Consider the following 15,772-nt stretch of genomic DNA (forward strand, 5'->3'; position numbering starts at 1 on the left):
AAAATCACATTTCTGACTGTGGACTGCTTGAACAGGTGCTTTCTAAGAGACATTGTTTTATATGTTGTTTGATTTTCATATACACTTATCCTGCAGTATCCATGGGGGATTGGTTCCAGGATACTATTCCAGGACCCCACTTGGATACAAAAATCCAAGGATCCTCAAGTCCCTTATATAAAATTGTGCCATATTTGCACTTAACCTTTGTAAATCCTCTCATATACTTTAAATCATCTCTAAATTATTTATAATATGTAATACAATGTAAATGTTATGTAAATACTTGTTATACTCTATTGGTTAGGGAATAATGACAAGAAAAAAATCTGTACATGTTCAGCACTGATGCAACTATCCATTATTTGCCAACTATTTTTGATCCAAGGTGGCTGAACCCACAGATGTGGAACTGATGGGTACAGAGGGCTGACTCTCTTTGTTTTCATAGACTTGAGAGTCTAGGACACTTTTACTATCTAATGAAGTGCTTACTTAATCGAATGACAAATGCTTTCAAAGATATTTTCTTGTTGATTATTTCACTGTGTGTAAGAACACAATTTTGAAAATATGGAATTTTTTAGTGATGCTAGCAAATAATCAAATGAAAAAATCATTTGTAAGTTGATAGAAAATATTTTTAAAAGAAAATAATGTCTGCATATACAAATAAAGGTTAAAATACAAGAATTGACAATCACTTGTAATAAACTTGAGCTGTTTCTTTGGAGACAGAAGACAATGAATTTTAAAAATCTGATTATAAAAAAAAAGCTTGTGACCACATATCAACAAGAATAGGAGTAAGAAATGCTGTGTAGACATTAGTTAAGATATTAAGTGTAGAAGAATGTTATACAGGGCAGAATGGATTGTGAATGGGTTACAATTTCTGCGTAATTGGTAAATAAATTCAAGAGTTCTTTGTGAAGTACAAAAGCACAATAAACTTAAAAAAAAAAAATAACCAGTTGCAGTGGGTCAAGCCTGTAATCCCAGCACTTTGGGAGGCCGATGGGGGCGGATCACTTGAGGTCAGGAATTTGAGACCAGCCTGACCAACCTGGTGAAAACTGGTCTTTACTAAAAATACAAAAATTAGCTGGATGTGGTTGTGCATGTCTGTAATTCCAGCTACTCGGATGACTGAAGTGAGAGGATCATTTGAACCCAGGAGTGGGAGATTGTAGTGAGCTGAGATCACACCACTGCCCTCAAGCCTGGGTGACAGAGCAAGACTCTGACTCAAAACCGAAAAAAAAAAAAAAAAACTTTAACAACTAATAAGAAAATCAGTAAAGTGACCAGTATATACAATTAGATGTACAAAACAAATACTTTGCCTATATACCATTCAATATCTGTTAGAAAATATGATAGAAGAGTTCCATAAAGAAAGAAAAGGGCTGGGTATGGTGGCTCACACCTGTAATCCCAGCTCTTTGGGAGGCCAAGACTGGAGAAGCCCTTGAGCCCAGGAGTTCAAGACCAGTCTGGAAACATTGCAAGACCCTGCCTCTATAAATATGAAAAAATTGGCTGGGCATGGTGGTGCACACCTGTAGTCCTAGCTACTCTAAAGCTGAAGAAGAAGGATCGCTTGAGCCCAGGAGTTCAGAACTGTGGTGAGCTATACTTCATTCCAGTCTGCTGATAGAGGGAGATCCCATCTCTTAAAAAAATAAAAAAAGAAGAAGAAGAAGAAAAGAAAAGAAAAAAAAAGAAGAAGAAAAGAAAAGGGAATAACTAAAAAGGATGTTTTATAATATCTGGAGTCAAATGAATCAAATTTAATTGAAATGTTATTGAGAGATAGAAAACATATAGGGTAATGTTAAATGGGATAAAAAGCACTTTGAAATGATTTATAAAAAGTTTATCATGAAAAATGCATATAATACCAAGTTATCTTTTAAATGCATAGAAAATAGCACAGAAGAAAATACTCCCAAGTATAGACCTTTATAACTATTATTGGATGGTATTATTTTTCATTTTTATTCTTTTTGTGTTTTTCATAAGAAACGTAAATGCTTTTGTGTGATATGAAGAAACATACATCTTCATTTTTTTAACAGTTTAGATGAAAGATAAGTATTTGCTTTGTCTTCCATGTACAGTGTTTGGCCTTATTCAGGAAAGAAGTTTTATATTTTTTTAATCTACATGCTTGTTTTTGTTATTAATTCATATGGTTGTTATTTTCCTTAGAAAGATGTGCGGGACATCCTCACCCCAATTCAGATTGAAGCTGCTTACCACCTTGGTCCTCACGTCATCAGTAAACGAAGCACAGAGGAATTCCCACCACTTCAGCCAATTCTTCAGCAGAAGAAAGAAAAAGACATAATTAAAAAAACAGTAGGAATATTTTCCTTTATCCAAATTATTATGTGGCATTTAACTAAATTTTTAAAATATGGCATCATCCTGAAGAAGTGAACTATATGTCAGAATTTTTTTTAATTTTATGAATTTTTAAAAACATAAAAATAGATTTATGATGTGTCTTGTTTTTCATTTCTTTAAATTGTTTATATTCCCTTTAGGATATTGAACTGAACATTTTAAAATATGCATTTAATCACAACAGTAGATTATCATATAAAATGCTACTGTTCTATTTTTGATGCCTTGCCAGTGAAGAGAGGTATTACTAGAGAGAAATCATAATGGGAGAAGGTTGTATATAAGTTAGTTATTCAGTGTCATCATGTGTCCTCAGTTTATCTTCCTCTTCTCATTCTCTGTCTCCCTTGCTTTCATCTTACTCACAGATTCACTCAAGTCTTCATAATCAAATTTCCTTGCTTAGTTTTATCCATTTACAGACACATGTGTTTATGTTAAATACAATAATTTCTTTTAAAAAATCCATTATATGCTTTTCAGCCACATTCCGGGATCAGTTGCATTTGAGATGGATCCTACAGTCTAACCAGTGAAGCGTTTTCTAAATTATCCCAAAATATTTAAGTTTCACTGACAATGTATTTATTCTCAGGAGTCCTGTTGTTCAGACCTTTACTGTCTGCCAACACAAAGACATAGTGTTTGACCAAAAACAGGATGTGTCTGGGCATTGTAAAAAGCCTTCATTAAAATGTTCACTAATGACACACAGAATGTAAAAGATGAAAGGGACATTTAAAGGTCTAGTTCATATCCTGTCCAGACAAAATTGCCCCATAGTCACTTTAAGATAATTGAGCTTACAATCACCATTAGTCTAGTCTAGAATACAGGATCAAATGAAGATAACTGAAGAGCATATTTTTCCCTATACCCTCATATGAAAATATTTACGGAAGTCAGGGGCTGTTTTACTGTTCTGTTAAACTTCAGTCTTCAACATCAGCTCTTTGTAAATGTCTCTAATAGTGAAAATCAATATTGCAAGTACACAAGCCAAAACCTTAGCAATTTGTAGTTATATTAATTTATATTTTGATTCTTAGAACAACCTGCTTTACCAATAGAAATGAGAGAAAAAAAATCATATTTATTTAGAGAGATATTTACACTTCTCCCCCAACTGTAGGCACGCTATTTGACAGTACTCTAGTCACTTCACACTTAATGAGCCTGGCTCCTTCTGACTTTCTAGATCTCTCTTTGCTTTCTGCATCTGTCTCTCTTTACCTATTCCCATTATCTTCCCTTTTATCTCTCTCCATTTTTTCCTTTTGTCCAGCTTATGCCTTGGGTCTTCCTAGGTCCTTTGTAGTATTTATTGATCTTATTAAAAAGTTCAGAGTTAGTTAAATTCTGGAACCCTTATTTAATTTTGTTCAATGTTTCCTCTACGTAAAATTTCTAAGTATCTCCATGTAGCTAATTTCAGTGAATATAAAATCACTGTCACAACATCTGCCAAAATTAAGTGCCATTACTTACGTGTAATAAATGGGATCATACTGCAGCACCAGAAAATTGAGAGGAACCCAATGAAAAAAAAAATCTTGGTAGCTAATAGGCTCCTTCAATGCCTTTAACTTTTTTTCCAAATCTATTTCACTTATAAAATTTGGGCTTTAAATTTTACCTATTTAGAACTTAGCTCTTTTAGCCCTGCAAGTAATTGTCATTTGAACCCTACTAATTCTTACATTGAACTTTTTAAAAGAGATAAAATAAAGAGTTGTCAATTTGATGTATCAATTTTATTTTTCTCATGCATCACAGATGTCATCTTCTTTAAAATATATATATAAATATACTTGCTGATTAAATCAAAATAAAAAACATTGTCATTTTATTTCCAGATAAGCTTTGCAAGGTTTTGTGCCCATGAAAATTGTTCTGCTGATTTACAGGTTTCTGCAAAGATTGGGTTTTTGAAGTAAGTATATGTGGTATAGTCTCTGTTGTTCATCAAGGGGGGGGTAATGAGTGTGTGCATTTGCATTCCCAAAAGAAAAGGAATAAGAGCTAACCCTTGAAAATTAACAGCATTTAAAGAATTAGCAACACAATGGTTAGTTTTTTATTGCCCAGAAAATTGGTTATATCACTCAGACTGATACATAATCCAAGTATGACAAATTTAAAAAGGAATAAACCATCTTGCTCTTCTAAATTCATAGAAGGGGAAACAGAGAAAAAGGAAATAGATGTGATGTGCTTTAGAATAGCATCCAGCACAAAGCAAAGACTGGATAATTGTTGGTTGCTGTCATTATTTTATGATGGCAAATAAACCACTGCAATTTTGTATCATATCTGGATCCCCTATATTCAAATCATTTTGCATATCAAAGAGATGATGTGAAAACAAGGACCAGAGAGAGAGACAGAATGAACACTTCAGGTTGAGGATTGATCATAGAAGGCAAGTGAAAGAGGGGAAGCAGATGCATCAGTGCAGGGCAGGAAAACAGAGAACTATTTTTGGGAGATTGGGATATAAATGGAGCAGCTTTAATCTGGGGCATGTTGAATTTGGAGGGACTTTTATATGTGGCATTCCGCTTGAAAATCTAGTTCAGGATTATGTTTGGAAGTTCCTCTATCCATTAGTGACTTGTGAGATGGCCCAAGGGATAGAAATGTGAATTTTATAGAGGAAAAAATTATGGATCAAATCTTAGGGAACAGTTTTATTCAAGGAGATTAAAAATGGGGAGTCCCTGTAGGAGACTGAGAAGGCATCTTCAAGGAATTAAATAGAACCAAGTCCCTGGTGAAATAGCCAATGGAGAATATAAAAAGGGAGACAATATTGTAAAATTTGTAAAAAGATCAGATAGCATAATGTCTAAAGAAAGGTCATGGAAGTCAGCAGTTATTGATAAAATGTGACTGGTGGCAAAAAAAAATGGGCATCACTGGCAAATGCCAAGATAGAACTCTTAGTGCAGAAGTAGCCAAATGAGCCTAAACCAGTGTCTCTTGAGTTTCACACCCACCCACATATCAAATTCCCTATTAGACATGTCCTTTTGGGTGCCCTATAGTTTCAGTCTGCCCAGGCACTATCCAGGAATGCCATGGCTGTTAGAAAGTTACCAAAGCCAGAAACCTAGGGCTCAATCTGCATTCTTTTCTCTTTCTTGTTCTTGATATCCAGAACTATTAAGTTCTACAATGCTACCACCTAGATGTCTTTCTTATCCATCATGCTTTGATATCTCTACAGCACTATTACTCCAAACTAGGCACTCACTATACTACCTAGGTCACTAAGTTCTCCTGCTTTCTAGGATACTGGCCTTTGATTTTGCATTAACATACACATGTGATAACAGTGCTTCAGTGGCTCATTTTAGACTTAAAATCTAAACTCCTGGATGGTATTTTTCACCAAGTCCCCAGGGAGTTTTTCCATCAATGTCTGAATACTTACGGTTGTTTGGCTGTGCCGTGCTCTCCTGAACCTCTGTATCTTCTCACTTCTTCTGCCTATCTACCTGATTCACTTTTATTTATCTTTTAAATCTCAGCTGTTTCCTAGGGGAAGCCCCCTGGTGTTCAGCTACTTAAACTTAAGTTCTGTTGTGCCCTTGGTCCTATGGCACTCTGCTCACGATTATTGAGAGTCTGTCTCCACACTGTCCTGGAAGCTGCTGCAAAGCAGGGTCCTGTCCTTTCATCTTTGTGCTCCCAATGCCTAACAGTGCCTGAAGTGCTGCAGGTGACTGGAGAGGTTTGCTGAGAATGGAACAAGATCCCAAAAGGGATCAGATTCATAGGTAGAGGAATTAGCCTTAGTTAAGAATCTCTTTATCTTAAGCTAACAAGCTATGAAAGGGTGCTTGACATTAAGAAATTTCAGTGTGGAAGGAAGGGAAATACAGAGAACTCATGGATGGCTAGGATAAAAAGCAAGTTTATATATGGTAATTGAAGGCATTGAAGATATGTTTGGGAACTTGAAAGGAATGGAAAAAAAATCAAAATAGCTATTATGATAAAGGACAGGGAGTCAACTAGGAATAAGTAAAAAAGTTGACAAATAGGGTTCAGTACCCTACTGTGGTAGGATCACATACGGCCGAGAATCAATTATTTTTACTTAGGTAATGTCAGTTTAGCCTGAGAGTCCATAGTGCAGGGCCAAAAAGCCTTGACCTATTTGATAGATGATTGGACTTTATACTTAAGTTACCCAGATTAACTGCTCAGATAATCCAAAAACAGTGACTACTGACTACTTTGTATCCCAGCATGTAGGGCGGTGCCTTTGTTGATTTCTTAGTTGAATAACTTATAATCTTCCCATTTCTGTATTTATTTTCTTCCTAAACTGCCTAATTGTCTTGGTGTTTTTACCCTCATGGGTCTTTGATAAGAAGATGAGTTGTGTGGGGGAAATCTTTTCTAAGCTGCAAGTAAAGGAGTGTTTTCATTTTCTTAAATCAGACGCTTGTGCTATCACCTTTCATTGCAGTCTCTGGCCTACGAGAAAATGAGACATTGACGTTTATAAGAAAATATTACTAACTATGCTTCTTTCCTGAAGAATGAAAATTCATCTTAATGAATTCTTTTTCTTTGTTACATGTTTTTTCACAACAAAATACCTACTTTGCACTTTTAATTGAGAGCGATATTTCTTGTAGCCTATCAAACCCATTATGATTTTAAATGGCATAATGATTTTAAATGGAGTGTAAGGCTGTGTTTCTTGAGGTGTTGTCTCTAAGCCACCTTTATGAGAATCACCTGGATGCTTGAAAGAAATGCAGGTTCCTAGGGGAGAGGGGGAGGGCTTGCATTGGGAGTTATACCTGATGTAAATGACGAGTTGATGGGTGCTGACGAGTTGATGGGTGCAGCACAGCAACATGGCACAAATATACATATGTAACAAACCTGCACGTTATGCACATGTACCCTAGAACTTAAAGTATAATAATAATAATAATAATAAAAAAAAAAATGCAGGTTCCTAGGCCCCAGACCATCCAAGTCAGAACTAAAGGGGACCGGGCCACAGATCTTCACAATTAATAGAGCTCCAAGTTCTTATCACACTGAAACCTAAGAACCAATGTGGTGGTGGTGAAGAGCTTCCAGATTTGAAGTCAAGCTGACCTGGTTCAAATCCCATATCTACTGTATTACTAGTGACCTTTTCAGAGAAGACTTTTAACCTCTCTAGACCTCTTTCCTCATTGCTAAGTGGATAAAAATAGTACCAACTTTTTAAGGTTGTCTTAAAGGGTAATAATGCAGACCAAGTGTCTAGTGCAAAGCCTGATTTACACGAAGGCTCAATAAAAGTCATTACTATTTTTGATATATTGTGGTTGGAATTTCTATAGATAAGATTTTTTAGTTTGGCGATAAAATGAAACATTGCCAATTCTATACATAATTCTGCATATAAACTTTATATCCTGAAAATATAGCTGGCTGTGACTGACTCAGTAGTTGCAGTCTTACAAGGTTTGAAGTGGCATGAATGTCCATATAAAGTAGTAGGCACCATGTTTTTTTAATCAACTAAGAAAGTTACAGGCTATGTATTTCTGTTAGATAAATGATAATTTATTTGAGGAACTTTCGGTTGAGAGCGCTTCTAATTAATTTCTTAGACTCACAGTGAAAGGTTCTAACAAAGTGCTTTGTGTTCTAGTAAATTATACTCTATCAGACAAAAATATGTCTCTCCCACAGAGGTGTCCTCTCCCCTTTCTCAGAAACAGTAGGACAATTGTGACCATATGTTCCATGCATTCTCCCAGCTATAACTCTGCTGGCACTAATGGTATTTATGCGCCCCAGAGCTATAAACCTGTTTTAGGTAAATGTATTTACTCAGTAAAGAACATGAGTTTCTGAAGACCACAATAATAAACTGTCAATAGTACACTAAGCAGTGCTTATCCACTGTCTCTCATCTCTTCATTAAGTTGAGGCTTCCTCCTGTATGTCTAAATGCTTAGGACAATAAACTACATTTAAAAGGACTTCCAGTGCAAAGTAAAGATGAACCAACATGACTTCAAGATTGCAAATATAATAGAAGGTATTAGCCACCACATAGGAAGTTTAAAATCAAATCCTCGATACAGATTACTCATGTAAATGACACCGCAATACATTTCTGCACCTCAGTTGTGCTTCCAGAATGAGTGATGTAAGCTTTCCCTGAACAATTGCTTCTGTCTCTGTTAGGAATACTTCTAATTGCAAGTTTTAGAGTATTAAATAATAGTGACTTCGACAATAAAGATATTATTTTGCATAATAAGCAGTCTTGAGGAAGGATGTTCACAGGTTTGGTGAACAGCTATCAAAGACTGGACATTGATGGTTATCTTTTCAGCTCTCTCAGCTTTTCCTCATGATCACAGTACAGCTGGGCAGCATCAAGCAGGAGAGAAGGGAAAAGAGCAAAAGTGCTTTGTCCCCTTTAAGTTGCCCTTCCAGGAAGGGCAGTGCCTCATTAGATGTATGCTGATTAACCAGACCTGTGTTACCTGTTTATCCCTGATTCCGTCATGGTTGAAGGAGAATGGAGTCATCATGATAACAGTAAATTGATCCTGATTCAATTATTTTGTTATTGTGATACATTCTCTGGAGTTGAACCTAGAGGTCTGTCTTCTGAAATATTAAGGGAATGCTGCCTGTCACCTGCATAATCCAGGGCTCTGTTGGCAGCTAAGAAGGGAAATCACTGTTGGCTAGACAATGAGCAATGAGCAACATCTGTCACTATACTGTTAATCCCCCAAAGAGCTAGTCTGATGAAATTGTCCATTTTTAAAATGGAAATAGTAGGAATATTTGCCTCACTGACCACATAAAGTTGTGGGAGAATGAATTATATGCTTTATAAACTAAGACATGTTAATTACTGGTTCAATCTTTCAATTTAGGTTTTTCTGCTCTTCTCCCCTTAACCTCAGTGAGTTTGCCTGTCTTTAATAAAATATTCCTAAATGTCAGGTAATCTGTCTATTCCAATGGGCAAGAATTTTTCAGTGTTGTCTTTTTCCCTGAAGTCAGTAGTAAAGGAAAAAAAGATAAAAATTTTGCTTAGGCCTGTAGGCTACTTGCTGCAGGTTACTCTTTTGTCAAATAAATGAGTCATGTGTCTTGACATAGTGAAGTGTGGTATCAGTTTACATTATATTTTATTCTAGCATCTTGATTAAAAACAAGTTAGCTATCAAGCCCTAATTCATTTTAGGCAGACAAGATGAATTCATTATACTAAGACTTGGGGAGCATTTCTTGCAAAATAAAGCTCTATTATTCACTCAGAAAAAAAAACATAGAGCCTGGTGCTGCAGTACATCATTTTTCTGTTTTTCCTCTGTCACTTATTAAGTTATGATTCTGTACGTACACAGTACCTTGATTTGTTTAAGTTACATGGATTCTAGGCTGCTTTGTAAATTTCAAGTCTGCATTATGCATGTTTTAATGAAGAATGAACTATGAGTCCCGGGGACAGCTCTGATTCAGTCTTGTCACACTTCCAGATGTGCACCTGGTTCTTTATTATGTCTCACAGAGGAAGCTGGTAGGTATCTTTCTGAGAGCATCTTGTTAATGAATCAATTTACAGTAAGATGTATATTTGGGGGAAAAAAAGTAGAATTGTAATTATGGTAATGTGGCAAAATAGCTTAAAAATGGAAAATAAACCAGGAATCTAGCTGCTGAAATGTGAACATTGTGTTTCTCTTTAATTTGCTGTTGTCTTGGAACCTAGCTGTTTATGCAGTGCTTTCACCTTCTGTTGCTTGTCTAAGTGCCAACTTCTTTCCCAAAGGTGTTCAGTGACTAATGCTTTGGTTACAAGCCAGAATATTTTATAAATGTCTATTTCTGGGCAGCTCTTCTACAAGTCTTAATTAAACTTTAATGTCAAGCTGAAGTTTACTTTTAGAACCTCTTAGGTTGCTTTAGTCCTAACATGATTATAGAGTTGGGGTGGTGAGGGGGGTGATGTGGGACAGCCATATTCCCACACATTTCCTCTCTCCCATTTAACAGTGACACCAAGCAGATGCATACTACTTAACCCCAAGGTTTACAACACAGGCATGAGTAAATCACAGCCATTCCCTAAAATGTTGTGGTAGCACACTGTCACTCAGACTCCTCCACCCTGCAGTAGTGCCCAGGGTTTAGAATTACTGCTTTGTTTGTTATTACACATTCTTCCAGCATATCCAACTGCTCAAATCAAGGATCCCAACGTAGAGATGATGCATATGGAAGTAGCATTCTTTCCTTTCTTCTCCATGTCTGGAGGAGTTATGAGGACTGGGGGATCATTTTCTCTAATTCTGTATGGCTTATTGGGGTAAAGAACTGCATCCTATGCCATCTGAAACAATGAAGTTTCTATGATAGTCAGAATAGTACAAATAGATTTCAATTAAATATGGCAATATGTTATATGTTTATTTTGTAATTAATTTACTCATCAATCGGATTGCTCTGAAGCAACTGCCTGCATCTTTTATCTGTGAAAGGACAGATAGTACATATTTGAGTTTTTGTGGGACAGAGATCTCTGTCCCAACTACTCGACTCTGTACTCGACTCTGTCACTGTAGTGCAAAAGCATGGCTGTGTTCTCATAGAACTTTATTTACTAAAGTAGGCAGACATATGAATTTGGCCTTCAGGCAGTAGTTTACAGACCTCTACTCTATGATATGCTTGCTTTTTACATGGAAATTCTAAAGTATATATATTTTTATTAAAAGTTCCTGATAGTATATTTTGTTTTATAAACGTAGTTTGTCAGTATAACTTAGGCTGGTTGCCAAAATAAGCCAAGATTCAAATATTTTAAAGAAATATTAATCCTGGGTTAAAAAATTATAAGAATCTCTCCTAGATAGGAACATAAAGATAGATATAAATATATATCTAGCCTACAGAATTACATGTATATGTCGAACAAAAAACTATATTAGTTCCAAAATTGGAAATTGTCAAAAGCCCCATGGATAATTGAAAGGATAAGATGTGGCATATTCATAAAATGGACTATATACACCAATGATAAACGTTTTACAACTACGCGCACCAATATGTTAATCTCACAAAATTTTGAATAAAAGCCATGCAAAAGAACAGATACTCAAAGATTACATTTATATAAAGTACAAAATTGAGCAAAGCCAACTTATTAAAAATCAAGGAGGGTGGGGCCAATAACTGGAAGAAAAAAATCCCAGAGGGTTTTACAGTAGGGCTGCTAATATTTTTTTCCTTGATCTGCATGCTTAACACATGTATTCATCTTATAAAAAATATTGAGCTGTACAATTAGGTTATGTGCATTTTTCTATGCATGTATTATACTCTGATAAGTTTAAAATAGAAAAAAGAACTTTCAAGCATTAAGTGAAGTGCCTGTTTTCTTAGAAGTTAAATTAGAGTTATAAAAGTAGGGAAAAATGTCTAAAGTTATTTTATTTGCGTATTCCGAGGTTCATAAGAATAATTCTCAAAAACCATAACACATTTGCAGTTTTGATTTTGCCATGGTCATATGATGTCATTAATTTATAAGTCATGTCAGTAGGTTTATCACCACTAAAACATTAGGTTTTCTGGATGAGGTACAGATCACAATGTGGTAACACTAGATATTTACTTACTTAGTGAGGCATTTGGAATTTGTATACTATCATAGAACAGATAAACATGGCTTAAGGCTATAACGTGATAGTATTTATGCTGATACTTTTATAACCTTCTAACAGTCAATAACTTATCCAATAATTTCCCTTTTTTTCTGACATGTTGCTTAGACTCCACCAAACCCTTCTTTATGTTTAATGCAGACATGTACATACCTGCTTATATTTTTGTAATACTATGTTCTTAGGCTCTGAGAAAGCATGTTAATCACGATCCAGCATCTTCTCCCCAAGATAAATTAGTCTAGTGGTGAGAGGAATCAGACAGAGACTTGACATTGTGAAAATACCGCATTATTATAGAGGTGCCCAGTATACTTTGGGAGAGGTGAGAAGCTGCCACCTTATGCTGTTAGGGGAGAGCAGTGCAAGGTGAAGGTGGTTAACAGTGAGTTTTAGCTGGAAGAACAACTAAGAATTATTGACATCCAAGCTAAATCTTGAAGAATAAGTACAAGTCAGATGCATGAAGAGGAGATGTTGACGTCAGAGTGCTAGTTTGAAGGAAGACACAAAACATCTTGATGTATTAGACACCTGTTTGTAGAAAATTGTGAAACAAAAAAATGAATTGTGCAGTGAAAGTGATGAAGCAGGGGCCAACTCTGGAGGGCCTCTGTGTCATGCTAGGGAGTCAGAACTCTTATCTCGAAAGCAATGTAAGGTTCTTAACAGACACATTCTCTAGTTTGCTTTCTTGAAAATGACCCTCTGGGCCGGGCGCGGTGGCTCAAGCCTGTAATCCCAGCACTTTGGGAGGCCGAGACGGGCAGATCACAAGGTCAGGAGATCGAGACCATCCTGGCTAACACGGTGAAACCCCGTCTCTACTAAAAAATACAAAAAACTAGCCGGGCGCAGTGGCGGGCGCCTGTAGTCCCAGCTACTCGGGAGGCTGAGGCAGGAGAATGGCGTGAACCCGGGAGGCGGAGCTTGCAGTGAGCTGAGATCCGGCCACTGCACTCCAGCCTGGGCGGCAGAGCGAGACTCCGTCTCAAAACAAAAAAAAAAAAAACAAAAAAAAGAAAATGACCCTCTGGTAGTGTGAAGATTGGATTAAAGGAGAGGAGAATGACTTGAGACAGATAAATCAATTAGAAACTCAATCCAAGTGAATTTAGGTTCAAACATGACATTTTCAGACTTAAAAAATGTTTCTTGAGCAGCCAATTTAACCATAGTAGTAGAGAAAGAAAAAAATACCATGTCTTTACTATCTCAGGCAAAAAGTGGTTTCTCAGAGCTCTCTTCATAACTCTTGCTCATCTGTGTATTATTTTTTACGTTTATTTACACATCTCTCCTTTATTATATCAGCTCTAGGAAGGAGTGAAGTGTGTTGGTATTTGGGAACAATGAACTTAGTGCCTGATTTATTGTATGGAAACTTTCAATTATATTCATTCATGAATCTTCAAGTAATACTTAAAAGCAGAAATTTTGAAACATGTTCTTAAACTCTGTGCTTACATACTCTGTCTTTAATCAATTCACAAAAACTACTAAATTCCTACTGTATCTTTACTCTTTCCATGAAAAGTTTCTTCAAACACGAATCTTCTCTACAAATGTTGATTCAAAGGACACAATTTAAACATTATTGAAGAAACTTTCTAAATTCTGCACTGCTAAGTGGATATTTATCTTTTTTATCTATCCTCACCAGATATTTTGCTTTGGGTAACATGCTTCTTGACTTTGAACTAATTTTTCCAATTTTTAAATTACTAGAGATCTAAGAACTTCTGTCTTTGTGGAAAGTTTATAAAATGACATGCTGTAACAAAGTTTTCCTTAGCACCTAGCAGTTCTAACCCTCTCACTGGGAAAAAAGAATGAACTGTGTAGAAATTCGCAATTGTTTCAGAACTTTAGAACATTCTAGCTATGGCCTTTTAATAAGTTCCTTATGTCTCAAATACTTCATATTTAAAATGTTCTAAGGGTTTCATACAGTATACATGACCCAGATCTTCACTGAATGGTAGGTGGTATGGAATAGGATGACTGAGGCTTAAAAATGCTAAATTACTTCCCCACTGGAAAGAACTGCTGGCAGTGCCAGAACTTGAACTCATGCATATGTGTGGATTTGCAGCAATCTATACTTTGCAATACACAGGAGGATGAAGCATTTCTCCAGTTCTGTTTTTAAATTTGGCCTAGTTACTGGTGGGGGTGACCAGCTGCTTCACACTTTAATTCTAGTCCCACAGATTTTAGTGCCACGCACTTGTGGGTGGACATAGTAGTTCTTCCTCATTGCCTTGCTCACTTCTACCAAGCATTCCTTTTAGTCTTCTCCTTTCTACCAGTTCCTTCCATTTTCCTCCCTTGATTCAGGCAGTAGTTAGTTCAATGTCTATTTTAGGCTTGCAAGAAAGAAAAGAAAAACTGCTTTGCCTTTAGAAAACGTTATGAAAAAATCAGGAAAATGTTAAAATTATAGAAGTGAGAGGTTACGCAGAAAAGAAATGAGAAAAGATGCCATTTTAATTATAGCTCATTAAACTTTCCTTGGGTAATAGGTGACTGAATTTACCAAAAACATGAGAAAGAGTTCTTTTTAATATGGGTTTACATCTGCTTGCATAGGGTCAATCCTATGATTGTTTTTCCAAGAAAATTAGTATTTTATGTTCAGCATAAATTACATACATATATCCTTGTGTGCCTATATACAGAGAGGGGGGGGGATTTTTATTACCTAAACAAGAACCAAATAATATTACTTAATTTTTAGGCCCCATGAAAATAAAACCTACCTTGCTGTTGGGAGTATGAAGACATTAATGTTGAATGTGTCCTTGTTTAATGCTGGAGATGATGCATATGAAACGACTCTACATGTCAAACTACCCATGGGTCTTTACTTCATTAAGATTTTAGAGCTGGTAAGTACTGTAAACCACAATAGCATGATACTACTTAGTATTTTACTTAATTTTTTAAAAGTAAATGGTAGAATTCACTTCACTGATTTGGGGTATAAGTCTTAGTATTTAGGCTCTTAGTTATTTGCAGACTTCTTCCGTGCCCCTGCTCAGAATGGCAAGTTCTTGGGTCTAAAGTCCAAAGGCATCAGCCTCCTGTTTTCCAGTGCTAGGAGTAGGAGGAAGCTGTTTGGGTGCCTTTACATTCTCACTGCCGTAGCCAGCACACGTCTGATGTTGAAATAGTATGCCCCTTGATTGAGGTCCTTGCACAAGTAACATTGATCCTCCATCCTGGACTCCAGAGTTACTGTTCTTTATTTTAAGGTGACACTCAGACAATTAATGGAATTTTCTCTGTCCTTTATCAAATTCACTCGTCTTTTGTCCAGGGACCACACCTTCACACCAGGAGTGACCTTTGACCTCTCACGAATATCTATTACCTCCTTTCTCTAGTGTTTGCAATACTAGCAAAAGTAACCGTGGAAACTCAGATATTCAGACTTTATTTTTAAAGCATTTTATACTTATTGCAATTATAACCTCATTACACCTATTGAGATTATAGCCATTTTGATTAAATACCTTAAACACATTCTCACATACCAGACAGAAGAGGGCCATTAAAATATGAACCTTATGGATTCCTTGGCTTATGATTTTTCAAGGAATTCAGACCCTGGATTAAATAGGGACTATCCCAAGATGAAT

At 36.1% G+C, this 15,772-nt stretch overlaps 1 protein-coding gene across 1 annotated transcript in view; it reads left to right on the forward strand.

Moving 5' to 3' along the window:
* Positions 1-15,772, forward strand: part of ITGA4 (integrin subunit alpha 4) — an 80,835-nt gene that overhangs the window by 49,390 nt on the left and 15,673 nt on the right. Inside the window, exons 16-18 of the mRNA XM_031651389.1 lie at positions 2,215-2,364; positions 4,269-4,345; positions 14,869-15,019. Of these exons, the coding sequence (XP_031507249.1) occupies positions 2,215-2,364; positions 4,269-4,345; positions 14,869-15,019 (378 nt within the window). The remainder of the gene's footprint in view (positions 1-2,214; positions 2,365-4,268; positions 4,346-14,868; positions 15,020-15,772) is intronic.

This window comes from Papio anubis, chromosome 10 (genome assembly GCF_008728515.1).
Source record: "Papio anubis isolate 15944 chromosome 10, Panubis1.0, whole genome shotgun sequence".
Classification (NCBI taxonomy): Eukaryota; Metazoa; Chordata; class Mammalia; order Primates; family Cercopithecidae; genus Papio; species Papio anubis.